Genomic DNA, 27,426 nt, shown 5'->3' with positions numbered 1-27,426 from the left:
TACACCACAAAACCGGGGGAAACGGGTTATGCTCCGAGAACAAGCAGCACAGTGCTGCCCGCCACCTGCAGGGGCTGAGGGCACGGAGAGGTGAGTTGTGCGGCAGGTCCACGTCTCAGCCAAGGCCCCAGAGCACTGCCAGGAACTGCAGGAAGGAAGGGGAGCCCTGCCGCCAGCTCCCTGTTAGTTCAAGGGGCTGTCCTGGGGCTTAGTCCAGGCCAAACTCAATGTCATCCTGGTCTTCCACCTTGGGCTCCTCCGGCTCCATCTCAGGCCGCACTCCATCCTTTTCCCTGCTCTTTCCTAAAGGGGAAGGGGGTGATCAGTATTCTTGGGAAGTGGGGTCACCCAATCTTTTTTTTTTTTGAGAGAGAGGGAGGCAAGAGTATAGTTGCTTCACTTTAGTTGTTCATTGATTGCTTCTCCTATGTGCCTTAAGCTGGGGGGCTCAAGCTGACACAGTGACCCCTTGCTCAAGCCAGCGACCTTGGGACGATCATGATGAGCCTGTGCTCAAGCTGGCAACCTCGGGGTTTCGATCCTGGGACCTCAGTGTTCCAGGTTGAAGCTCTATCACTGTGCCACCACCAGTCGGGCAGCCCCTTGTTTCTTACTGCATGTGGGCCTTGAGTCAGCCATGCGGGTTGGCGTTAGAGAAATCTGGCTACTGCAGAGTCAGCAGGAACTGTCGCGGTTCAACAGACACCCTGACTTGCGCTCCCATAGAGGCTGAACAAATGCCCGCTGGTGTGTTATCAGTCAACACTTCCAGCACTCCCTATAAATGCATCTCCCTGGTCATGTGCTCAGGCCCCTGTCACCAGCCCAGGCTCATATGTCAGATTGTTTTTTTGGGGGGTGAGGGGTTGTATTTTTCCGAAGCTGGAAACGGGGAGGCAGTCAGACTCCCGCATGTGCCTGACCTCGGGATCCACCTGGCATGCCCACCAGGGGGCGACGCTCTGCCACAATCAGAGCCATTCCAGCACCTGAGGCAGAGGCCACAGAGCCATCCCCAGCGCCCGGGCAAACTTTGCTCCAGTGGAGCCTTGGCTGCGGGAGAGGAAGAGAGAGACAGAGAGGAAGGAGAGAGGGAGGGGTGGAGAAGCAGATGGGCGCTTCTCCTGTGTGCCCTGGCCGGGAATCAAACCCGAGACTCCTACACGCCAGGCCGACGCTCTACCACTGAGCCAACCAGCCAGGGCCAGATTGTGTTTTCATTTGTCCCACCCAGCCCAGCTGCTCTGGACACTGTCCCTGGTTGGTGAACGAACCTCCCCTGCCAGCACTGTCTCACACGTCATGCACCCTGATTCTGGACCTTCGCTGTTCAGGGGCTACAATCTCTGGCCTATTGTCACCCTCGTTTTTGTCTCACATGCACAGCTATGGTGTCACTGTTCCCCTTCCTCCCTCATGAGACTTGGTCTGGAAATGCCGAGGATCAGGATGGCGAGGAAGGGGGTGAAAATGCAGACTCCCAGCCCCATCTACATCTGAACAAGATTTCAAAGATCTGCACAGCCCTGAGTAGCTTGGAGATGCCACTGCGGGAGTGGGCTGGCTCAGCAGCTTCTCAGCGCAGGCCAGTGACCGGAAAGCGGCAGCCTCAAAGAGGCACACAGTTAGGAACGTGATCATAGCCATCTCCGTGTTTAGTCGGGAGTGACCCTCTCCAAGAACCTGGCGTTCTTGGGGCAAAGGCTCAGTTGGCCATCCCCTGCAGGGTTTGAGTGGTCAGTAGTTCATTTCCCCATTGTCAAAGCTTTCAGCCCCTGAGCTGTTCAAAGTAGGGTGGCATTACCTGCAGGAGAGACCAAAAGTAGGTCACTGTCCTCGTCCTCACCCGAAGGGGGTAGTGCGGCGTCCCTTTCGCAGGTCAGGGGTGTCGGTGGCTGTCCCACAGGCTTGTCATCGCTGAGCTCCTCAATCAGTAGGCGTGAGGGTGTCATGTCTCTACTCTGGGTCTCCAAGTCCTTCTTTGCTGTTTCTTTAAATAAGCGTGCCAACGGCTTCTCAGCCTCCCCGGAGGGACTCTTAGAGATCGAGAATATATTTGAAAGGGTATCTGGTGACATGTTTTCCAGCACTGGCAGTGAGGCGTAGTCTGGTTCAGGGTCACTGTCATCACTCAAGCTCGAGATGGCTATCATCTTTGGAAAATCCATCTGTTAAAAAAAAAAAAGTATTTAGCCTGACCGGGCGGTGGCGCAGTGGATAGAGCGGCAGACTGAGATGCGGAGGACCCAGGTTTGAGACCCCGAGGTCACCAGCTTGAGCACAGGTTCATCTGGTTTGAGCAAAGCTCACCAGCTTGGACCCAAGGTTGCTGGCTCGAGCAAGGGGTTACTCAGTCTGCTGAAGGCCCACAGTCAAGGCACATATGAGAAAGCAATCAATGAACAACTAAGGTGTCGCAACGAAAAACTGATGATTTAAGCTTCTCATCTCCGTTTCTGCCTGTCTGTCCCTATCTATCCCTCTCTCTGACTCTCTCTCTGTCTCTGTAAAAAAAAGAAAAAAGTATTTAAATATTTCTGCTTTCACAATAGTCGCTCTAAAATGCACAGTGCTAACTGCACTTTTATCTAGCACAAAATATTCTATTGCCACATACATACAAGAAAGGGCCAGGGAAGCAGAGCACCCCCCTTTGGAAAGTTGGGCCTCAGGATGGACACCCTTAGCCAGCCACTTCTGAGCCCTAAAGCGGAGGAGAGCTCTGCAACCATGTGTGGTGTCTTTCTCACCCTCTGCTGGATCTTCACGCTGCCCACTCTGTTCTGGCTATACCTATGCCCTCCGGAGCCCTGAGCGGGCTCATCTCCGAGCTGTGGCCTCTGCCTGGCACACACCTAACCTGGTCACTGCGCTTAGCCCCCTTGGAATTCAGGCCCCACGGAAACTGTGATCTCCTGTCTGTCCTCTGATGACAAGACAGCTTGTGTTTTATTCTTTCCGCTCCCGGGGGGCCTGGGTCTGGCACACATAGGTTCTCAGTAATGCTGGAGGGAGGAGGGTCAGGTCAGATTGGGGGAACTCCCCATCATGCTTCCCACACTCCTTCCTCCCCCTTCTCCTTTGCTTCCCTCTCTATGTATTGCTGTACTGTAGATATATATAAGATAGATATATAAATACATCAGAAGGGCAGGAAAATGTCAGGGAATTACATAAGTACATAGTTATTAAAAATCGGTGACAACAGGTTTAAGTAAACCCCAATGGTTAATCATAACACCTTTAAAAAGTGAGCAACGGCCAGCAGCCTTTGGAAGGTGAGAATATAGGGAATGTGCCATGCTTTAAAGCACAAAGAGCATTTTCCTTTCGAATCAAGGCAATAATATACTTTGTAGATGACAAGATTAAAAGTGAAAGTGGAATTACGCTGATTTGGGGAAAACCTGGGTTATGACCTTGTCCTGGTCCTCCAAAGATGTGCCTGTATCATCATCTTCCAAGTCAGGTAGGTCCTGAAAGAGCAAATGAGTCCGTGTGAGCAGGAGGGCGTGCACACACTGAACACTGTCTATGTGAGACCATTGCATCTACCCAGTCAAATAAGCCTGGGTTATGTGCAAGCAAAGCATGGAGGGCAAATGGGGAAGGACTCAAACCACTCAGGCAGCCACAAAACACACACGGCTACTTCAAGTCTCTGGACGTGATCAATGAGTGAGATTTGCAAGGTGTGACATATTTGAAGAATTTCCACATTTTTCTCCACTTTTGTCATTAGACATACAGCCAGGTTATCTGGCAGGACGTGATAGGGCCCAAACAAATGCGCCTTCTACGTGCAAATTAGTCTCAGGATTCTTTGTGGTATAAAGTGAGTATATTTTGGACGTTTTCAAAACGAGAAGGGCTTTTGTGTTTTGTGTTGTGTTTTTGACATCTTTATCTCTAGTAACTGGTCCAGCGTGCAAGGCAGGCAACATCATGTGCAGTTCGATGCATGAACTCTGGAACTAGACTGCCTGGGATGGTATTCCTCCTCCAGTGTTGCCTCGCTGTGTAGCCATGGGCGATTTGCTCAACCTGATTCTCAATTTCCTCGTCTGTAAATGGGGATGAGAATAGTATCTACCTCTCAGAGTATGGAAGAGTAAACCAATCAATATAAGATGTATTTAGAACAGTGCCAAAGAGTGGGAACAATGTACTAGCTATTAGTTGTCCTATAGACAGATGGTTCTCACATGCTCGAGATTAATCACCCAGTTTTGTTTCTTAGTGTATACAGGCCCAAAAAACTAGAAACCCACTCCAGTCTGTCTTATTGAGCCACATGAAATTGTGAAGTTGGCAATGAAACAGTTTGGAAATTTATCAAGGAAGTGGGCAGGGGGAAGAGTTGTGCCCACGAATTTAAATGGAAGGAGCTCGCTCATGGGCGGAAAAGCGGGCTGTCCTTCCGGGTGAGCAGGCTGAGTGTGAGGCTATGGGTATGAGACATGCCACCCCACTCCCTGCCCCACCAAACTCCAGTTCTTGTGGCGGGGGTGGCGAGGTGACAATTCTCATGGTGCTTATTCCTTGGGCCAAAGCATTCAAACCAGGAAGAGCTTCCAGAAGGAGAGGATTCATGAGGCTGCGATCAGTCATGAGGTCAGGCAGCCCCACACTGAACCGGCATCGGCGGACCAGACACTGGACAGCCACATCAGAAAGGTGGAGCAGCCGCAGGACAGGGCAGTGGCATCAGCTGCATGCTGGGCCGCTACCCATAGGAGAATCGAGGCTTTGGTGATAAAATGCAATGTTCTCAACCATTATGTATAAGGCTAGCTGGACAGAATGGCTTAGTGGTGTAACTTCTTTGGGGAAAACAAATCAAGACTTTGGTAGACATAGTTCAAGGGAAATCATTTGGGCCAGCCTTTCTCAGTGTTTATTGTGCACATGTATGAACCCCAGGGGAGATCTTATTAAAACGCAGATTTGTAGCCTTTTGGGGGGCCTGGGATTCTGTGCTCTAACCAGCTCCCAGGGGAGGTTAAGCCTGCTGGTCCAAGGACTACTCTTAGGGGGGTGGGGTGTTGAAGGGTTGTATCTGAGCACCTATTTACATACATCGATGCAGAGCTTCTCCTCTGTCTCCAGCGTCATCGATCCCAAATCTTCATCTCCGTCACATTCTGTACCTGATGTGCTCTCAGTGGCCGCCGTCTGGAGAGTTGATTCTAAAGAACAACAACAAAGAGGTATTAATCTTGGAGTTCATTTTACACACAGTGGTCAGATCGACAAGGCCAGGGCCAAGCTGGCTTCCGAGAGCAGAGGAGGGACTAAGCTGTCCTTGGCCTGCAAGGCCCAGCCTCTATGACCGAAGCTGTGAGAATCCCTAGATTAGGATGGGGTTATGTCTACAAAGAAAAGAAAAAGAAGGGAAAGGGGCAGAGCTGTCTGTCCCCATCTGGAGTATGGCGATGACCCGGATGGGATGAAAGTGCCAGCCAGGGATCAGTGCAGAATACGCAGGAACCTTGGACAAGGCACGATGCTGAGCAAGGAGACTGAGAAAGGCAACAGCATCAAAGGCCACCTGGGAGCTGGAACAGAGGCCAGCCGGAGAGTCCAGTTTCACAGCTGTGGCTGGAAGGGCTGAACCTACCGCCCTCTTGGACTGCCTGTCCCTCTGGGCACACGCCCATCCCTCCGCACAAGTGTCGGGGAGACCTGTGAGATGACCTCAAGGTGGCCTGGAGAATAAATATGGACTCCAGATGGGGCCCTCTTCCTCCTCCAGGTCCCCACTTTTTAAGCTTCCTGAGGCTCCATCCTTGAGTCTTGTTTTCTGCTTTCTTGCCAGGAAATGGCAGGTTCCAATTATTAAAAAAAATTAATTTTTTTATTGATTGATTTTTAGCGAGAGAGGAAGGGAGAGAGACAGGAACATCGATCTGCTCCTGTATGTGCCTTGACCGGGGACCGAACCAGCAACCTCTGAGCTTCAGGATGATGCTCCAACCAACCAAGCTATCAGGCCAGGGCCAGACTTCAGTTATTAATTTAAAGATTAATGGCCCAACGTTTCTCACTACCCATAGGTTCAGTGTGTCCACCCTGCAGGGAGCCTCTATGGGTCTATTGTGGGTGCCCCGGGCCCACAGTACGGCTCCACCATTTACTTGCTTTGCAACTTGGAGCAAGTTAATTCACCTCTCTCGGCCTCAATTTCTAACTCCAAAAAATGCAGTAATGACAATAGCACCTGGCTCGTCAGGTTGTTGAGATGGCCAAACAGACAGCCTGTCACTGAGTGCCCACAAATGTTGGATGAATATAGAGCTGGTTTTTGTCTCAATTAACAGCATCTGTTCATTACAGATGCTGCAGTCAACCCGCTCGTTTTGAAATGTGCCCTTTATTCAGCAAGGCAGAGGCTGGTTTCACTCACAGAAGATTCTGCTGCTAGGTTAGGTACAGTTTCAAAGTGGAAAATTATGGGAGTGATTACGCAGGAATAGGTACAGGACAACACCTAAATCAATGTTCTAGATCTCTCCCGACAGTGGGGACCTTAGTTCTGGGAGACCTTCTATTCTGGGCCAGACCAGCTGAAGTCCCCAAATAGACCTCAAATACTGTGTGTGGTGGGGACAGAGTGATCCCTGTCCCCCAAGGCCCTGTGAACAGGACAGGCCCCAGGTCTGGCTCACCCTCACGGATACCACAGTGATAGGGTGGCGTCCCAGGTGAGCCTTGGTTAGCTGTTAGTCAGCAGGACCCGAGGACCTGGGCTGGAACCTGCCGAAGCTCCTGGTCCGATACCTGCATCAATCGCTGTGGGAGCCAGAGCCTCGTGTGGCTGCTGAACACGTAAAGTGTGGCCAGTACTCCTGAGGAGCTGGTTTTTAAAGTTTGTTTTTATTTTCAATTAAATTGAAAAGCTGAAGCAGTAACACAAACTGCTTCTTTTAGTGGGACTTCATTTCACTTTAACTGCTGAAAAGTTAGCATCTGAATTACAATGTGCTGTCTAAGTGTAAAAGACATACTGGATTTGAAGACCTACTACTCCCCCAAAGTAAAGGATCTCGTTAATAATTTTATATTGATTTAAATTATTATATTTTAGATGCGCTGGGTTAAATTACCTATAGTGTTCGTGTTTCACCCATTTCTTTTTCACTTTGTTTAATGTGACTGCTATGTGGTCATGGCTCCTGTTACGTCCGTGAGCTGTGCTTCTCCAGACAACGAGAGATGCATGTACTCTGTCTCACAGAAACAGAACCAGGAGTGGAAACCTGTCCCGGGCCCCGCAGGTGCGTGGCTGGGAGGCCGCGATTCCAGGAATGCTGCCCTGAGCCAGCTGCCACCTGTTCGGATCATGTTACCTTCCCAGGTGGCTCCCAGGGTGGCTGGCTGGGGGGCTTCCGCTGGGAGTGCCCCTCCTGGATCCCGGTCTTCACTCTCTGCGCTGACATCCACAGGCAGCTCCTCTAAGAGACTCGACTTTTCAGGGAAGAGCTCATCCTTGGCTTCAAAGCTTTCCTTGACAAACAGCTCCGTTCTCTGCTGCCTTTCTCCATCCTCACGAGGCTCTTCCTTCCCTTCCTCATCAACACTCACGTTCTCACTCTCGTCTGGCACTGGCACCTCCCCTGGACAGGAGAAGTCCACAGGTAAACTGGGAAATGTCCTGGGAGGACAAGGGTGTCACCTGCATGTCTTTTGGGGACATGCAGTGAAGTGCTGAGAGTGAGCCCAGGGAGCTGTCACGGACCAGTAGAGGATTGCCTGCAGGTTGTCCATCAAAGCACAGCTTTTTATGATCGCTAAATAAACCTAGCTAGAACAGGAAAGAGAAAGAGAGAGAGAGAGAGAGAGAGTGTGTGTGTGTGTGTGTGTGTGTGAAAATGTTAAAAATCATCTGAGCTAAAGATACCTAGAGATAGCTATTCATTTTACTATTCTCTAAGCTTTTCTGAAAAATTTATAAGATATCCAAATAAAAAGTTGAGAAAAGAAAAAACATGCTGTAGGAGGAAGTCTATCTTATGGAAAATATATTATGCAATTTCCAAAGAGTAGTCAGAAAGCAATATAATTATGCCACTTTTCTAGAAAACACATGTGTTACGTGCCAGGGGAAAGCCAGGAAATAGCCACACTGAATATTGAGTGGTTCTTGCTGAGATTATGTTGTTCCTTGTGCTTTTCTGCATGGAGTGTATTCACACTTTGTAATCAGGTGAAAAACAATAATTGCCATTTAGAAACAGACATGGAGACTCCTGCTTTTCTACTGGGCATGGGACAAGGAAGGGACTTCTTACTCGTTAAGGTGCCCTGAGCACCACCCCCAGGATCCCACCCCACCGGCTTGCATCAGGGTTGGACTAGGATTGACCCAGGATTCATTCACTCAGTAGAAGCCTCTACCAAGTGCTAGCCAGGGGCATTGGGTGTGGACAGGGGGCTCTGAGTCCCGGATGAGAGGCAGTAGACAGGTGGGGCAGGGACAGGTTCCTTGACACCAACTTGGGAGTGGATAGAGCCTTGAAACGGAAAGAAAGTGAGGGGATAAGCAGTGAGAGACTCCAAGATCCGAGAACAGGGTCTGTGGGGCCAAGTCAGGAATAGGATAGTCCTGGTTCTTTCAAGGGTCTAGCAGATTTCATACAATCATCCAGATAAACAGAGGAAAAACGACCTGTGCCACAGGGAAGCAGTGCAGCCATCCTTCAGAGTTAACAGACTTGAATTGTCAAGGTCAAGCCATATTCTGGGGTGAAGGAAATGTTTTGGAACTAGATAGAGGTGCTGGTTGTGCAACATTGTGAATGTATTAAGTGCCATTTTAAAATGGTTAATTTATGTTATGTGGATTTCATCTCACTTTTTAAAAAGGTCAAGGGCCTCCAAGCTTTTCTATGGCGATTTGCACAGGTCTCTGTCCAATCCTGGGGCCTCAGCTCTCTGCCTGTCTCCCCGGTGTGTGTACCCTGCACCCCCCCCCCCCCCGCCACCAATTCATGCCGCAAATACCACTTCCACGACAGCCATCTTCTTCGTAGCCCATGCCTTCCCGACTCCGGCCCTGTTAAGGCTGGTTTCCAAGGCCCTTATTGATCAGATCTCACCCAGCCTAGCTAACCTTATATAATTTCCCAATTTACAACTGGATTCCAAATCTGGGTGTCTGGTATTCCTCTGTGCTCCCCTCCAGGGAAACGGTAGGCTCCTTGGAGGAGGCAGAGCCATATCTCTCCCTCTGTTGGGATCTGCAGCCATGTCTGCGTGCTCGTTCCACGTGTGTGCGTGAGTGTGTCCGCACCTGAGGTTGGTGTGCAGAAACCCATTCATTTATAAATGCTCCCCCACCAAACGGGCAGAGAGACCTTTCTGTGTGCAGAGACATGTCGACTCAAAGGGGCAACAGGAATAATAAAAGAAACCCTAATAACAACTTTAAAAATCAAGATTGCCATACCCCTCTGATGCAAACAAGGCAGAAAGGGTACTGACTGAGCACCCTGTATATATGCTGGCTGATTTTATTTCTATTAATGACACTAGATGTGGAGCTTAGGAAATCAGCCCAATACCACGTTGCTTTGATATGAGACCGTAATACTCACTTGTGGTAGACAGAAAATAATAATAGCCCCACAAAGAGGTCCACGTCCTAATCCTAGAATGTGAATGTGTGACCTACACGGCAAAAGGGACTTAGCAGATGGGATTAAGAGGAAGAGAGATTATCCTAGATTTATCCAGCTGGGTCCAATGTCATCACAAGTATCCTTAAGAGAGAGAGGAAAAAGTGTCAGAGCTAGAGAGACATTGGAAGGTGCTGTGCTGCTGGCTTTGAAGGTGGAGCAAGGGGCCACGAGCCAAGGAATGTGGGTGGCTCTAGAAGCAGGAAAGACAAGGAAACAGATTCTCCCCTGGAACCTCCAGAAGGGGTCCTGTCCTGCTGACACCCTCATTTCAGCCCAGGGAGACCTGAGTTGGACTCTGACTCCAGAACTGTGGTAAGATAATACATTTGTGTTGGGTAAGCCTGTAAATTTGTGGTGATATGTTATAGCAGTCATGGCAAATTAATACAGTACTGTATATCATTTCATTTGAAAAACAGGCTCTGTTAACAAGGTGCATTTTTTTTTTTTTTTTTTGTATTTTTCCGAAGCTGGAAACGGGGAAGCAGTCAGACAGACTCCCGCATGTGCCCGACCGGGATCCACCCGGCATGCCCACCAGGGGGCGATGCTCTGCCGCAATCAGAGCCATTCTAGCGCCTGAGGCAGAGGCCACGGAGCCATCCTCAACGCCCGGGCAAACTTTGCTCCAGTGGAGCCTTGGCTGCGGGAGGGGAAGAGAGAGACAGAGAGGAAGGAGAGGGGGAAGGGTGGAGAAGCAGATGGGCGCTTCTCCTGTGTGCCCTGGCTGGAAATCGAACCCGGGACTCCTGCATGCCAGGCTGACGCTCTACCACTGACCCAACCGGCCAGGGCGACAAGTTGCATTTTAATCACTAAAAGTGGTTTGAAACTGCACGTAAATGTTGGGGGTTTTCACTGCCCCTGGCAGGTGGAGGAGGCCAAGTGCAGATGGATCTGTAGGTAGGTGAGTAAATGGTCCAAAAAAAACACCCCCACATCCCAGGGATAAAAGACTGCGAGAGTGACAGTGTGGATTTCTAATGTGAACAGGGCTCCGGTGGCACCGTGGGCTAGAGGCACACCTTTCTCTTGGCTCTCTTTCTGCCGCCTTCTCTCGGCCGCCCGCTGCTTCATCATGGCCAAGGCCTCGAGGCTGTCTGTGATCTTCTTCCGTTCCCGGTTCTCCCACTGCTGTCTCTCCTCCTTCTCAGCCGCATGCCCTCCCCGAGCCCAGGCCTCGGCACATGCTCTGTTCAGAAGGATTTAAGGAAGAAACAGAAATCAGGGAGGTTTGAATTTTCATAGGTTAAAGGTAAACTCAACACATATACTGTCGGACCAAACTTGGTTATTTCCCCCAAAATCAAACCAAAGCCACACAGAACACCTGAGTTCAAGGACAGACATTAACCTATGTACATTTTAATCATTTTTTGTACATTTTAATCTTTAAAGTTGAATGGTTTGCAAGTCTTCTAGATATGGTACCAAAGCATGATGAAAAAGGAAAAAAATAGAGAAACTGGTCTCCATCAGCATTAAAAATGTTTGTAGTATAAAGAATGTCATAAACAAAGTAAAAATACAGCCCACCAAAGATGAGAGATATTTGTAAATCATATACCTGATAAGGGACTTGTACTTAGAATATATAAAGAAATTTACAACTCAACACAAAGACAACACAATTTAAAAATGGGTAAAGGTTTAAAGAATGAGAAGGTAAGCCATAGAATGGGAGAAAATATTTGCAGAAAGAGAAATGAATAATAGTTTGTATCCAAAATATACAAAGAGGCCCTGGCTGGTTGGCTCAGTGGTAGAGCGTCAGCCTGGCGTGCAGAAGTCCCAAGTTCGATTCCCGGCCAGGGCACACAGGAGAAGCACCCATCTACTTCTCCAACCCTCCCCCTCTCCTTCCTCTCTGTCTCTCTCTTTCCTTCCCGCAGCTGAGGCTCCACTGGAGCAAGGATGGCCCGGGTGCTGGGGATGGCTCTATAGCAGGGGTCCCCAAACTACGGCCCGCGGGCCACATGCGGCCGCCCTGAGGCCATTTATCCGGCCCCCACCGCACTTCTGGAAGGGTCACCTCTTTCATTGGTGGTCAGTGAGAGGAGCATAGTTCCCATTGAAATACTGGTCAGTTTGTTGATTTAAATTTACTTGTTCTTTATTTTAAATGTTATATTTGTTCCTGTTTTGTTTTTTTACTTTAAAATAAGATATGTGCAGTGTGCATAGGGATTTGTTCATAGTTTTTTTTTATAGTCCGGCCCTCCAATGGTCTGAGGGACAGTGAACTGGCCCCTTGTGTAAAAAGTTTGGGGACCCCTGCTCTATAGCCTCTGCCTCAGGCGCTAGAATGGCTCTGGTCGCAACAGAAGCGACGCCCCAGATGGGCAGAGCATCGATCCCTGGTGGGTGTGCTGGGTGGATCCTGGTTGGGCGCATGTGGGAGTCTGTCTGACTGCCTCCCCGTTTCCAGCTTCAGAAAAATACAAAACATACAAAGAATTATTAAAATTCAAAACTTAAAAAAAGGGGGAGCAAAAGATCTGGACACCTCACCAAAAAAGATATATAGATGGCAAATAAGCATATGAAAAGATGTTCAATTCCCTATGAGATTAGTGAAATGCAAATTAAAACAAGATACCACAGCACACCTAGTAGAATAGCTAAAATCTACAACACTGTCGGCACCAAACGCTGCTAAGGATGTGGAGCAACAGGAAATCTAGTTCAGTGGTCCCCAACCTTTTTTGGGCCACGGACCGGTTTAATGTCAGAAAATATTTTCACGGACCGGCCTTTAGGGTGGGACGGATAAATGTATCATGTGACCGAGACAAATGTCAAGGGTGAGTCTTAGACCGATGTAACAGAGGGAATCTGGTCATTTTTTAAAAATAAAACATTGTTCAGACTTAAATATAAATAAAACGGAAATAATGTAAGTTATTTATTCTTTCTCTGCGGACCGGTACCAAATGGCTCACGGACCGGTACCAGTCTGCGGCCTGGGGTTTGGGGACCACTGCTCTAGTTCACTGCTGGTGACATTGCAAGATGGCGCAGCCACTTTAGAAGACACTTTGGAAACTACATAGCTAAACATAGTTTACCATGTTTACCAGCAATCAGCCTCCTAAATATTGTCCCAAATGAGCTGGAAACAAATGTTCAAACAAAATCTGCACACAATTATTCATAGCAGCACTAGCCATAGAGCCAAAAAGTGGAAACAACACAACTGTCCATCAACTGATGGGTAAGTAAAACGTGGCAGATCCAAATAGAATATTACTTTACATTACTTTGGAATGAATTACTGACATCTGCTACAACAAACCTTGAAAACATTAAGTGAAAAAAAACAGTAAAAAAAAGACAACAGCCTATCTGATTCCACTTATAGGAAATGTTTATTTTATTTATTTATTTATGTTTTTGTACTTTTCTGAAGTTGGAAATGAGGAGGCAGTCAGACAGACTCCCGCATGCACCCGACCGGGATCCACCCGGCATGCCCACTAGGGGGCGATGCTCTGCCCATCTGGGGCGTCGCTCCGTTGCAACCAGAGCCACTCTAGCACCTGAGGCAGAGGCCATGGAGCCATCCTTAGCACCCGGGTCAACTTTGCTCCAATGGAGCCTTGGCTGCAGGAAGGGAAGAGAGAGACAGAGAGGAAGGAGAGGGGGAGGAGAAGAGAAGCAGAAGGGCGCTTCTCCTGTGTGCCCTGGCCGGGAATCGAACCCAGGATTCCTGCATGCCAGGCCGACGCTCTACCACTGAGCCAACCGGCCAGGGCCAGGAAATGTTTAGAATAGGCAAATCTACAGAGATAGAAAGTAGATTTGTGATTGCCAAGAGCTGGGAGAGGGGCAGTGGGGAGTGACTGCTAATGAATAAGGGTTCCTTCCCAAGGGAATGAAAATATTCTAGACTTGATTGTGGTGGTGGTTGCACAACTCCATGAATTTACTCAAAACCACTGAATTGAATATTTTGAATGAACTGTTCTAGTTCTAGGCTGGGGCTTCAGCAGGTAACATAGGAGATGCCATTGCTCTTTGTTAGAGCTGCTCTTAATGGGGAAAGACAGACCCTAAACAAGGGAACAGTCAACGGCTGTTACATCCTAAGAAAAGAAATCGGGCTGAAGAGACACCGGGCGGAAAAGGTGCTAGCTGGATATGGTGGTGGGTCATGGAGATCTTAATAAGATGACAGGTGAGCAGACACCTGCCAACACCTGTGATGAGCATCCCAGGCAGAGCGAGGAGCAAGTGCCCAACATGGATCAGCTAGTGAGTGGTGGAATTAGGATGCACCAGTTGAATCTGATCCCTGAACTGGAGCCGTGCTACACTGTACAGGGCAATGGGTATCACTGTGAAGGGTTTGCCTCACACCCCAGTGTACATGTTCCCACTGGTCAGCGCTACCCCAGGGTGGAGCTCAGAATTCTCAGCAACAGCTGAGCCCATTGGTTCACTTCTATGAGCCTAGTACCTGCTCAAGTCCCATATGTTACTCACAGGTACACACAAAGACCCTGTGATTGATGCTGTCCCCACTTTCCAGATGAGGAACATGAGGCTTAGGAGCTTAGCAAGCCACCTAAGGAGACATGACTCTGGCCACAGAGCTGGTCTTTCAAGTCAGCACGCAGGCTCCACCGGCTCCCCCAGCACCACCCCGGGGTTGGGGCCAGGGAACTGTGTGCATTTCCGCCCACCTTCCCAGAAGCAGGTCTGGTTTTTCTCATCTAATTGGAGTGGAGGCTCTCACTTCTACTAGAAATATTTATTATTTTGACTGAAATTTGTGAGTTTAAAACATATTACCAGCTACATTTCTTTTTAAATGTTATATCATGCCAAATTCAGATTGCACTTCCCTTCAAGCTGTCCATATGACTGAGGTTTTATTGTAAGTTAGAATCAATAGTCATCACAATTAGAAACACAGATAAGGCCCTGGCCGGTTGGCTCAGTGGTAGAGCATCGGCCTGGCGTGCAGGAGTCCTGGGTTTGATTCCTGGCCAGGGCACACAGGAGAAGCGCCCATCTGCTTCTCCACCCTTCCCACTCTCCTTCCTCTCTGTCTCTCTCTTCCCCTCCCACAGCCAAGGCTCCATTGGAGCAAAGTTGGCCCAGGCGCTGAGGATGGCTCTATGGCCTTTGCCTCAGGCACTAGAATGGCTCTGGTTGCAACAGAGCAACGCCCCAGATGGGCAGAGCATCGCCCCCTGGTGGGCATGCCAGATGGATCCCGGTCGGGTGAATGCGGGAGTCTGACTGCCTCCCCGTTTCCAACTTCAGAAAAATACAAAAACAAAACAAAACAAACAAACAAAAAAACCCCCACACACACAAAAAAAGAAATACAGATAAAAATAGTGACAATACGCCTGACCTGTGGTGGCACAGTGGATAAAGCGTCAACCTGGAAATTCTGAGGTTGCCGGTTCAAAACCCTGGGCTTGCCTGGTCAAGGCACATATGGGAGTTGATGCTTCCAGCTCCTCCCTCCTTCTCTCTCTCTGTCTCTCCTCTCTCTCTCTCTCTCTCTCTCTCTCTCTCTCTCTTTCCCTCTCCTCTCTAAAATGAATAAATAAAAAATAAAAAAAATAGTGACAATACATATGGCTGTTCCTAGCTCATTATTCTTAATATAAAAAGAGCTCTTATGAATCAGTAAGAAAAAGCTGTCCCAGAATAAAGGAAACTGGGAGGAAGTCATGAATGGAACACTCACGGGAGAAAATATGAATGTCTGACAAAGACAGTAACTGTAACCAACCTCATCAGTTATCCAAAATGCTCATTTAAAAGGAGACACCATTTTCACTCATCAGTTCATCTGGCAAATATTTCTTTTACATGGCAATATCTGGTGAAGCTATACATTGTTACAAACTTTCTAGAAAACAATCAGAAAATATGAACACCTTTGAAAAAACTCAGACCACATTCTTTGATTCAATATAACTCCTTGAATTGCATCCTAAGAAAATGATCAGCAATGAGGTGAGAGACTTATGTACAACAATATTTATCAAAGGATTATTTTTTTAAAAACCTGTGAATAAATGCTCAAAAATACAGAATTTTCTATTATGAATAATTATGTAACCATTAAACCTGTTTCCAAGAAATTTTATGATGGGTGAAAATGCTCAAAAATCAGAATTTTTAAAAAGTTTAATAAGCAAGCTCAACTACTTCATATTAAAATGTGATCAGAAGTCTTCTCTTCCTTACCTGTCCTTTGGAAAAACTGGTCTATCATCCAGGAATGTTAAGTGTTTTAGTCGAGTAATGACTGTCTTCCTATAGTTAGTGATTTGCTTAATGACTGGGTTTCCCATCAAATTCAGGACACGCTGTAAGCAAACAGGAGAACCAAATTAATTACTAAAAAATGGAGTTAACTTAAACATTTTATATGTGCTGCACACTAAGACTAAATAACCAAAAAGGAAGTGCCAACATCGTGTCCTGATGACTTCCTTAGTGAAGCCAGAAGAGTGCCATTGTTTTGGTGCCATCAGAACTGTCCTGGTAACAGGGCAGCCCTTTCTGTCATGACCTTCAGACCCTCCAGCTCACTGTCCTTCCAGAACAACAGTGCAAAACATTTCCTAAAGGCTTTTCCAAGAGCAGTAATTACATTAGTTTTGCTCACACGATCTCTTCGACGGAAATTTATCTCAGTTGGATGGTCTTTCCTCCTCTTCCCAGCCGGGACCCGTGTTAAGAAGAGTACACAGCGCTAGACAGATAAAAAGCAGTGACGAAGGGGAAAGGATGGAAAGCGCCCACTTATCTCCAGCGAGGGCCTTTCTCTCCAGGCCTGAGCATCCCCTACACGTTACGTAGGGATCACGGAAGAGAAAGGAATATGCAGTGACAGCGTGCTGTCCCCCATCTTTAAATACTGTCACCCCCTCTTCTGTTTGTGAAACTCAAAGAGGGCGAACAGATAAGGGGACATGTGGGGGAACCATTTAAAATTGGTTAGACTGATGAAATAGTTTTCATATCAAAAGTGGGTGTGTGTTTTTCTTTTTTGTTGGAGAAAATATATTATGGACTAGTTTAGCCTTTCCCTAACTTTATTCTCTTACTGCCTTCACTGTTCTTGTCATATTTTCAAGTGACCTACCCTGTGGGGGCTGGGGTGGTGGACGCAGCATGCTCCAAGTACAGGCACTAACTGGGGGTGTGGGACATGTTAAAGCAATCACAAAACAAACTACAGGCAGGCTGCTTTTGTAATGGCATCATATACTTAAGTCTCGACCCCCAGCACCTTAGACTATGACTGTATTTGGAGAAAGAGCCTTTTAAGAGGTAAATTAAGATTAAACGAGCCTGACCAGGCAGTGGCGCAGTGGATAGAGCATTGGACTGGGATGCAGAAGGATCCAGGTTTGAGATGCCAAGGTTGCCAGCTTGAGCACGGGCTCATCTGGCTTGAGCAAAAAGCTCGCCAGCTTGAACCCAAGGTTGCTGGCTCAAGCAAGGGGTTGTTACTCAGTCTGCTGAAGGCCCACGGTCAAGGCACATATGAGAAAACAATCAATGAACAACTAAGGTGTCGCAATGAGAAACTAATGATTGATGCTTCTCATCTCTCTCTGTTCCTGTCTGTCCCTATCTATCCCTCTCTCTGACTCTCTCTCTGTCCCTGTAAAAAAAAAAAAAAAAAAAAGATTAAACGAGGTCACAGTGGTGGGGCTTAATCCAATATGACTGGTGTCCTTATAAAAAGAAGACACGGGGACACAGACATGCACAGAGAAAACACAGGGAGAGGATGGCCAAAGGGAGAGAGGCCTGAATGAAGCTAACCCTACTGACACATTGATCTTTGACTTCTAACCTCTAGAATTATGAGAAAATAAATTTCTGTTGTTTAAGCCCTCAAGCCCCTGGTAATCTGTTATGGAAGCTAGGTGAGAAAAAAAAAAAGTATTATGACATAATACAGCTTTATATAATCACCATGTGTTAACAGTTCTAAAATAGTCCTTCTTAATAGTATCCTCTGCAGATTATTGCTGAACTATGTTTCTTTTCATTGACTCGCCTTTTCTTATGTATCCGTACCCTAAGCAGCAAACAGTGAATCCGAGGAGTTTGTGTGGTGTTATAAATATTTTTTTCCTAGCACAAATGGCAGCATATACACCCTAAAAAGCACGGAAGCCATCAAAGGCCCCTGGGGTTGAGTCAAAAGGACACAGGTGCCACTTTGAAGGGTTGTCAGAGTCCAGAAGATAGGACCATTTGAGCATACAAAATTAAAATGACAGCAAGGGTTAAATCATATCAAATGCTGTACATATAAATCATAATGATACTGAAAAATAAAAACCCTTCATTGTTCCCATTAATTGTTGTTAGGTTCTTGACTCACTTCTCTGAAAATTAATAAATTAAAAAAAAAAGCCTTTTTTCCTGGCTTTTTCTGTATCAACTATATATTAGGGAACCACTAGTTGATGAGAGAAGTTCATTTTTGTAGAGCATTCCAGCTAATAAGGTGCAGAAGGAGGAAGAGAAGTAGAAAATGACCATCATGCAACTCCTAATGGAATAACGCCTCTAGGCAATGCCCATCAGTGGCTGCTAAAGCAATTGGGAGAAATATCGATGGCGACTTTATAATGGCTCTGTCAGGCTGACCACAGTTGAACCCAGTAATCAGTCTTAAAGTTACTAAAAGAGAGGCTGCCAGATGTTATACACTCTATGATGTGATGCAACTGCATACCTCAAAGTTAAATATTGAACCTGGATCTGATGAAGCCTCTGCCTTCATTGTCATTCTGCAAGAAATACTGGGCACAGTAGAATATGCTAAACAACACCATGAGGATGCTATCAACCACGTCCAGAGTGTGGCACACTGCCAGGGAAAGGACCCACTTTCTTTCTTATTACTTTTTAGAGAGAAGGAGAAAGAGACAGAGAGACATTGACTTGTTGTTCCACTTATTTAAGCATCCACCAGTTGACACTTATATGTGCCCTGACGGGATCAAACCCACAACCGTGGTCTATTGGGACAACGCTCTAAACAACTGGCCAGGACCCAGTTGTTTTTGTTTGTTTTTGTTGCTTCTTTTGGCAGATTAATGAGGTCAGGGGAAAACAAAGAAGGGAAACAGTAAGAGATCGGGAGATTTGAGAGACAATCCGAATGTGAATGCATGGATCTGGTCTGAATTTGACAACCCAACAGTCAAAATGCATTTTTGAGACAAATGGGGAAAATTGAACATGGTCTGCACATTAAATGTTGTTATTACAATGTTTTAGATATAATAACAGTACTTCGTGCTAAAAAGGGGTCCTTATCTCTCAGAGATACACACTAAATATTTGTGGGTGAAATAATATAGCATCTGGCATTTAAGATACTCTAGCTCGAAAAAAAAAAGAGATACTCCAGCTAAAAATACAAAGAGGAAAAGAGTGTCTAAAAGGGAGGGAGAGAAGGAGGGAGGGAAGGAAGGAAGGAGAGGAAAAGAGTTAATATCTAAAAAACATTGAAATACGTAAGTTTTGTGTGTTTTACCAAATCAGGCATGCACTCCAGAATGCTCAGGATCTCTGGGCCAGTCAGCTTATTGTAGGAAAGGTCAAGGATACAAAGTCTCAAACAATCCTTGAGGTGCTGGATGTCCTCCACCGTCTCTAAGTGATTGTGGGCTATCTGGAGGGTGTTCAGGACTGGCAGACATGCTGGAAGATGAGGTCAGTAGAAGTAAACAACAAAGGTATAAAAAAATTTTTCCCCCATAATATAAAATTTTAGAACCTCCCCCAGGGGAAAGCAGTAGACAGCATGGCATTTAGAAAAACCCCTCGTGGGGGCATTCTCACAGAGATTTTCAATGGTCTTGATGTAATTGTTGCTGAGGTTAAGAGCATCCAGTTTCTGTAGAGGTTCTAGGTTTTCGATTTTATGAAGCAAGTTCACTTGCAAGAAGAGGCAGCGCAATTCGGTTTGGGCTTCTAGGTTCTCGATTTTTTGAATTCCATTGCACTGCAGCCAGAGACAACGCAGTCCTGTGTACTCTCCCAAGTTCTCGATGCGATCGAAACCTAAAAAGAAGTGGCTGTCGATTAGGCTAGTGAGTCCGTGCCTGTAAGAGACACAGGAATCCCCCTTGTTTTTCCTACTGGCTTAGCATCCACACCTCCTTCCTTTAGAGATTGATGGTGCTGCTACTTTGCTCTGAGGAACTTCCAGTGGTGGCATTCAGCCAGGTTTGGCAGAACTGATACCCAATTTTTTAAAAGATTTCTTTTTTTTAGATTGTATTTATTCATTTTTAGAGAGAGAGGAGAGAGAAAGAGAGAGAGAGAAGGGGGAAGAGCAGAAAGCATCAACTCCCAAATGAGCCCTGACCAGGCAAGCCCAGAGTTTGAACTTGCGACCTCAGCATTCCAGGTTGACGCTTTATCCACTGCGCCACCACAGGTCAGGTTAATTTTTTATTGAGTTTGGCAAACTGGTTGTTAAAATGATACTGTAATCAGAGTTTCTCTAAAGTGGGAACCTGGGCAGCCACCCAATGTGGAAATCACACATTTGCATTCCTTACTCTTTTTTAACGTTCATCTGCACAACAGCGTGTTCGAAGCACCTATAGTAATGTTCATTCCATCCACAGGGAGAAAAAATTGCAAGTGAGGATGCCAATCAAGCAGCAACTTGGAAATATCTTAAATAGCAGTTTTGCAAAGTGAGCATAATACATTTTATCCGCCCAACATATCCCAAAATGATCATTAATCGTTTTAACATTTATTGGATGTTGTTGGTCAAATAAGTTTGTAAAATATGATTTTCATGTTTGCTCGCTTATAGTTTGCATTTGGAGCTGGGCAGCACCAGGTATATGTGGTCTGTGAAATTGCACATTACCTTCCTGCTTGGGAAGGGCCATTGTTTTGTTAATGCTTGCCGGAGGAGGGGTCTTTGTGTGCCCAGTCAGTTTTGCAGGGAAAGCAGAGAGAATGCAGAATACTGAAGAAGAAGCCATGTTGGCAGGGAAAGCGAAGGTGTGCAGATGGGGAACCAGAGCCGAGGGAATTTGGGAGCCCTGCTGAGGCTTGTGGGAGCCTTTGATTCTAGGAGGAACTGGAGAAGATTCTCCGGGTTGTGGAATCGGAGAATGCGTCAGGGCTTTGGGCTTGTGGGAGCCTTTGATTCTAGGAGGAACTGGAGAAGATTCTCCGGGTTGTGGAATCGGAGAATGCGTCAGGGCTTTGGGAGCCACTGAATGAGTGGGAAGAGGTCTTCCCTGTGTGTTTGCTTGTTGTCTGATGTGAGACTTTAATAAAGGAATGGCCCATCAAAAAAAAAAAAAAATAGCAGTTTTGGTTTTTGTCAGGTATTATTTAATATTTTTTCATCAATGTTTTAAAACTCTTTCTTATAACAGAATCTAGTTTTATGTGCCTCTTTTATCATTCTTATTTAAGTATTAAATGCATGAAATAATAGACTACTTTTGGTATATATTTTTTATACTTAAAAGGGCCATTAGGGCAGAGAACTGGTTGTTAAATTATTTGAATCCCACCACTGGGAACATCCCTCTTTGACAGTACCCTATGGCTCTCAGAGTCACAACGATTCTTTCTGGGCCGGTCATGCCTAGACAAGCAGGGCCAACTTGGATGAATCCTGGGGAGTGTGGCTGGCTCTTTTGGAAAAAGGCAGTCTTTATGTGGGAGTGGCCAGTGTGGCAAGGGGGTCCCAGCACTGTAGCAGCTATGTTCCCTTCACACTGCGAGTGGGGGGGGGGTGAGGGGTGACTTACCTAAAATGAATTAGAGGAAAGCAGGGCAAAGAAAAAGAGAGAAAGAACCTTACAGAGGTACGTTATGAGCACCAGGATAGAACCTTACAGAGGTACGTTATGAGCACCAGGATATAGCTAAGCCTGAAGCTAGTGCAAACTGTGGGCCTTGTTTTAATTCATTTTTCAGTCTCATGAGCCAAATTAAAGATTAGCAAAACAGTCAACAGTTTGTGATCTCTGAGCCAGAACCACCCAGCTAAGTCATCCCCATTTTCCTGGCCCTCCAAAACAGTGTGAGATGATGAATTTAAGCTGCTAAATTTGGGAATAAGTTGTTATGCAGCAGTAGATAACATGAGCACATCTCTCCCAGCTTTTTTTTTTTTACCTCTCTGACTCTTCCTACCTGGCCTAACTGACTGGGTCTTCTTCCCACCTGATAAATATTGGTTCCCTGGTATCTGCCTTTCTAAGTCATCACTGCTACACCTGGACATTGGGTGGAGAACTTTGAAGGAGACAACGTGGAGGCAAGGAGACTAGTTGGGAGTCGTCCTAGATCGTTATGGTATTTGTATTGCTGAAGGTCCCTAGACCGGCACTCTTCACAGTGGCTGTGCCATCCCCCAGGACACCACGGATATCGTCACCATATCCAGCTCCGGGTCTCTAGCACTGAGCCATATGTCTACTGAGGCCATCGGAAAACATGTGCTAAATAACACAGAGGGCTGATAAGGCAGGTGGGCCATCCCCAGTTCAGCCCTGACTGGGAGTCGTCAGTCTTGATCATTGCAAGGAATATCCCTGTCTATGAACCCAAACTTAAGCTTATCTATGATACTGGGCACCAACCGTGTGCCCTTGGGGCTGCCATTGTTTATACCTCTCCATTCTGAGAGGCACCCCATGACCCTCATCCTTTTTTGTCCATGTCAGTCAGTTTTCAGTCCTTCACAGCGTATCACTCCCAAGCCCGAAGCATTTACAGCTAGCTTCTGGCTTGAAAAATTATTAAGTCTTTGGAAAATGGAAATAAAAGACATCAATGTGTTTTCCTTGTATCCATAGAGCCAGTGGCCCCTTTTTAAACTCTAAGGTAAGACTTGTGTTCTTTTTGTTTTTTTGAGATAGATAGAGAGAGAGAGAGAGAGAGAGAGAGAGAGAAGCATTGAGTTGTTCCTGTATGCTCCCTGACTAGTGATTGGAACTGGCAACCTCTGCACTTGGGACAATACCCCAACCAATTGAACCATCAGGCCTGGGCTTAATTTTAACTGATTTTCATAGAGACAGAGAGGAAGGGAGAGAGAAGGGCGGGGGAAAGGACACATTCATGTGTTGTTCCATTAAGTCATGCATTAGTTGGTTGCTTCCCATGGGGGCCCTGACCAGGGCTCGAACCTACAACCTTGTTTGTTTTGGGACGATGCTTTTAACCGACTGAGCTAACCGGCCAGGGCCAAGACTTTTTCTTCAAAGAAATATTTTGCTTTTCCATAAATCTTCACTAAACTCTGAAATTTCTACTTAAATATAATTTGAGAACTCCAGAGGATTCCTGCAAGTAATTTTTTATACCACCAGAGTCTTTCTGCCTGACTGAGATACCTCCTCTACCAGATCCTTACCTTTAAAGTGTAAATACAGCGTATCATTCAATGCTGGGGTAATATAAAGCTTGTGTTGCTTGCAGAGTTTTTGCAGGAAAGTTTTAGTCATTCTGTTAAATGAAAACAAGAAATTTGTCAGCTTTGAAATATATTCCAAAAATTCTTTACCACATCCATTCCTTGCCCCAAATCCACAATATCCTATCTGCTTGATAACTGAGTGTTTCTTTTCTTTCTTTCTTTCTTTTTGTTTTTTTGTATAGCTTTCAAGGCTTCATCTAAATTGTTACTTTCAGCATTCTTAAAAGTTGCAACATATGTTCTAATAAAAATACTTATAATAGTGTCATCAAGAACTGATGTTTCTCTCTCCAGCTGCTACACTAAAGTTTGATAGATTGTGGTTAGTTGTGCCACAGAAGCAGGCCGCCCTGACCCCACTACTACGGACAATGGGCTATTTAGTCTCTATGAGCCTCACTTCCTCATCTGTATAATGGGGTGATTACATCATCTACCTTCTTTGGTAAATGTGTGCTCGAGTTGGCAGCACCATGCCCACATACCTGGGGCCACGATCTTCTTCGTCATTTCTTTGGTGTGCTAAGCAACTATCTGACCTGCTGTCACCACTCTGTTTCTGCTCAGTTTCGTAGGATGTGGCACAAGGACCCGCACATGTTTCCTTAGGATCATTAATTTCTGTAAAATTAAGAGATTGGTTCTATGGAGATAAAAAATGTACTGGTATTTAAAAGTTCCCCCAATTGCAACTTGATTAATAACTGTCCACTCATAGTGTGGAACACCAGAACTCTTTAAATGTGTAACAATTTTAAGAGACTATGGAAATTTTGCTTCTAGGTGGGTCATCCATAAAATCTCTTGTACTGGTGTACAAGGAGACGTGTACAGAGATAATCATTTCTGCATTATTTGTAACAGCCAAAAACTGCTAGCAGTGCAAATGTCCATCCATAGGAACTAGTTAAATAAAATAATGGATTATTATTCTACCTTGGAAAAGAATACACTGGAGCTATATCACCAATATGGCTAATATATACACGGAGTAAAAAAAGCAAGTTTCATAATAAGCATAGAATATCATTTAATATTATCTTTCTATTTATTTATTTATTTATTTATTACAGAGACAGAGAGTGAGTCAGACAGAGGGATAGACAGGGACAGACAGACAGGAATGGAGAGAGATGAGAAGCATCAATCATTAGTTTTTCATTGCTCGTTGCAACACCTTAGTTGTTCATTGATTGCTTTCTCATATGTGCCTTGACCGTGGGCCTTCAGCAACCGAGTAACCCCTTGCTGGAGCTAGCGACCTTGGGTTCAAGCTGGTGGGCTTTTTCCTCAAACCAGATGAGCTCGCACTCAAGCTGGCGACCTCGGGGTCCCAAACCCGGGTCCTCCGCATCCCAGTCCAACGCTCTATCCACTGTGCAACCTCCTGGTCAGGCATAGGATATCATTTATATAAATTAAAAATACACAAGCCAATGCTATGCATTGTTTAAGATATTATATATATATATATGTGGAGAGTGAGAAGTGATTGAAAGAATTTATATATCAATACAAAATTCTGGGGAAGGGGAGAAAGGAATGGGACTAGGATTGGTGGGAGGGGAGGAGCGTCAAATTTATCTGAACTATGTGGTGGTGGAAGATGATTTGACTTTGGGTGATGGGCACACAATGCAATATACAGATCTTGTATCATAGAAATGTACACTTAAAACCTATATGATCTTAGTAACCAATGTCACCACAATACATTTAATAAAAAATTATCTGAAGTGTTTTATTGCTTTGATTTAAAAAGACTTCAAGTGGATATGATAAAAATGGTTATCATTTTCAGTTCTTAGTGGTGATATATGGGTGTTGTTTTTTTAAATTATTATTTTTTTGCTTGTTTTTTTTTGTATTTTTCTGAAGCTGGAAACGGGGAGAGACAGTCAGACAGACTCCCGCATGCGCCCGACAGGGATCCACCCAGCACGCCCACCAGGGGCAATGCTCTGCCCCTCCGGGGCGTCGCTCTGCCACGACCAGAGCCACTCTAGCGCCTGGGGCAGAGGCCAAGGAGCTATCCCCAGCGCCAGGGCCATCTTTGCTCCAATGGAGCCTTGGCTGCGGGAGGGGAAGAGAGAGACACAGAGGAAGGGGGGGTGGAAAAGCAAATGGGCGCTTCTCCTATGTGCCCTGGCCGGGAATCGAACCCGGGTCCCCTGCACGCCAGGCCGACGCTCTACTGCTGAGCCAACCGGTCAGGGCCTAAAATTATTTTTATTTATTTATTCATTTTAGAGAAGAGAGACAGAGAGAGAGAGAGATAGAGAGAAGGGGAGTAAGGATCAGAAAGTATCAACTCCCATATGTGCCTTGACCGGGTAAGTCTAGGGTTTTGAACCTATGACCTCAGCATTCCAGGTCTACGCTTGATCCACTGCGACACCACAGGTCAGACGATATATGGGTGTTTTGTATAATGTTCTCTGTTCTTTTATTAAAAGTTCTCAAAGAAAAAAATACAAAAACAAAAATAGTGGAAATGAATACATTCAAATGAACTTACTTTTTTTAAAGGTCAAACAAAATTGGCCAATTCAAATGCACTTAATCTTAAGGGTCTCTGGCTTCTGCTCTCTATGTGTTTGTGAGGTCTATTGAATAAGACTCTACACCCCCCCCCACCAAATGTGTGGGACTAGGTCTTACACTTCCCCTATTCCCCTTGCATACAATGCCCAGTCACAAAAAACACCTGATTAAGGTTTGTGAAATAAAGAACAGGTACTCAAAATGCATAATAATTGATTACATTAATAAGATGTATTAATGACCCACTGTATGACAGAAACTCTTATTATAATTATCCCTGTTTGCAGATGAGGAGACTGCTCCATAGAGTGATTAAGCTCTGGGCCAACAGCCATAAACTGTCCAATTGCAGAGCTGTAATCTGAACCCAACATGAGTGGCTTTCTACAGAGTAACATGGCTTTTCAACAGCTCCTCATACAGGGCTGGCCTGGACAGTTGATACTTGAGATATATTTGTTGACTGGGTTCAAAAAGTGAAACACAAGTCAAGTAATTTCTTTATCTAGTCACTAAAAGGTTTCCTTTGGGGCCACAGCCAAGTGGGAACAAAAGCTGAAACCTGTCTTCTATGCTCATTCTGGGAAACTGGCAAGAAGTCGCCTGCTGATCCAGAACCACCAGCTATTCATTCACTCTGACATGAGTCAGGCACTGGACTGGATGGACACTGTGAACTTAAATGGTGATAGCAATAAAGGAATACAATCAAAACACAACAAAGTTTGGTAGGGAGAGAATGGTGTTTGGGGTAAGGACTTGGGCTCCGGAGTCAGACTGTACAGGACTGGCTAAGAGTAATCTGCTTGAAGCAGTTTCTGTAATCTCTTTAAGTCCCTGTTGGCCCTGGTCGGTTGGCTCAGCAGTAGAGCTTTCATCTGACGTGTGGAAGTCTCGAGTTTGATTTCCAGTCTGGGCACACAGGAGAAGCAACCATCTGCTTCTCCATCCTTCCCCCTCCTCTTTCTCTCTCTCTCTCTTTCTCTCTTCCTCTCCTGCAGCCATGGCCCGAATGGTTGGAGCAAGTTGGCCCGGGGCGCTGAGGATGGGTCCACGGCCTCCCCTCATGGTGCTGAGATGGCTTGGTTGCCAAGCAACAGAGCAGCAGCCCCAGATGGGCAGAGCATCTCCGGGTAGGGAGCTTGCCCGTGGATCTCGGTGTGGGCTCATGCGGGAGTCTGTCTTTCTTCCTCCCTGCCTCTCACTTCACTTAAAAAAAAAAAAAAAGACCGTGTCTTCATCTGTATGAAATGGGGGAGACGAGTGCCTACCGCAAAGGGTGGGTGCATTGCTCAAATGCGGTAAGCGCGTCCTTTAATAAGCGTGGACCGCTATTGTTATTATTATTACTGTTATTGCTGGCTGTGGAGATCAAGCATGTGGTGTTGGACGCAGCCCGTGGACTCCCTCGCCTCCCTGGGGTGGCGGTCCGCACCTTTTTTGCAGCCCACTTGGCCTCCGTTCCCGTGGTCACCCGCAGACTCCTCCACGCTGGAGACCACGCCTGGCTCGTGAGCGCAGTCCCATTTCTCTCCCTCGTCCGCCGTGGGATCCGAGACCTCGGGGTGCATGTTTATTCCGGAAACACCGTACACCCGTGGCAATGGGGAGCCCTGTCTAGCCGGGGTGCTATTACCCTCGGCCGCGCCAGAGAGGTCCGGCTTTCTTTTCCTGCCCGCCCCTCGCGCCTGGGACGTTGGCAGCCCAACGCTTCCCTGGTCTCCACGGCAA

General features: G+C 46.2%; 1 protein-coding gene across 1 annotated transcript; it reads right to left on the bottom strand.

Moving 5' to 3' along the window:
• Positions 1-4: 4 nt before the first annotated feature.
• Positions 5-27,396, bottom strand: DNAAF1 (dynein axonemal assembly factor 1). Its single transcript, XM_066243053.1, has 12 exons — positions 27,131-27,396; positions 23,637-23,772; positions 23,089-23,180; positions 19,527-19,748; positions 19,219-19,385; positions 15,894-16,015; positions 10,706-10,872; positions 7,350-7,616; positions 5,080-5,189; positions 3,420-3,476; positions 1,805-2,168; positions 5-303 (listed from the first exon to the last, which is right to left on the bottom strand). Exons 1-12 carry the CDS (start codon positions 27,264-27,266, stop codon positions 209-211), a joined length of 1,935 nt encoding a protein of 644 aa, XP_066099150.1. The 5' UTR covers positions 27,267-27,396; the 3' UTR covers positions 5-208.
• Positions 27,397-27,426: the final 30 nt, after the last annotated feature.

This window comes from Saccopteryx bilineata, chromosome 9, assembly GCF_036850765.1.
Source record: "Saccopteryx bilineata isolate mSacBil1 chromosome 9, mSacBil1_pri_phased_curated, whole genome shotgun sequence".
In the NCBI taxonomy this organism is placed as follows: Eukaryota; Metazoa; Chordata; class Mammalia; order Chiroptera; family Emballonuridae; genus Saccopteryx; species Saccopteryx bilineata.
Note: the sequence above shows the minus strand (reverse complement) of the source record. Positions and strands in the feature narration are given on the sequence as shown.

Excerpts from the sequence above, each read along its gene's own strand:
- DNAAF1 (XM_066243053.1), bottom strand. The coding sequence starts at position 27,266 with ATGCACCCCGAGGTCTCGGATCCCACGGCGGACGAGGGAGAGAAATGG. Across the intron at positions 23,773-27,130 it reads CCAAGTGGGCTGCAAAAAAG|AAATTAATGATCCTAAGGAA; the intron begins GTGCGGACCGCC and ends TTAATTTTACAG. Across the intron at positions 5,190-7,349 it reads CCTGGGAGCCACCTGGGAAG|AATCAACTCTCCAGACGGCG; the intron begins GTAACATGATCC and ends GTTGTTCTTTAG.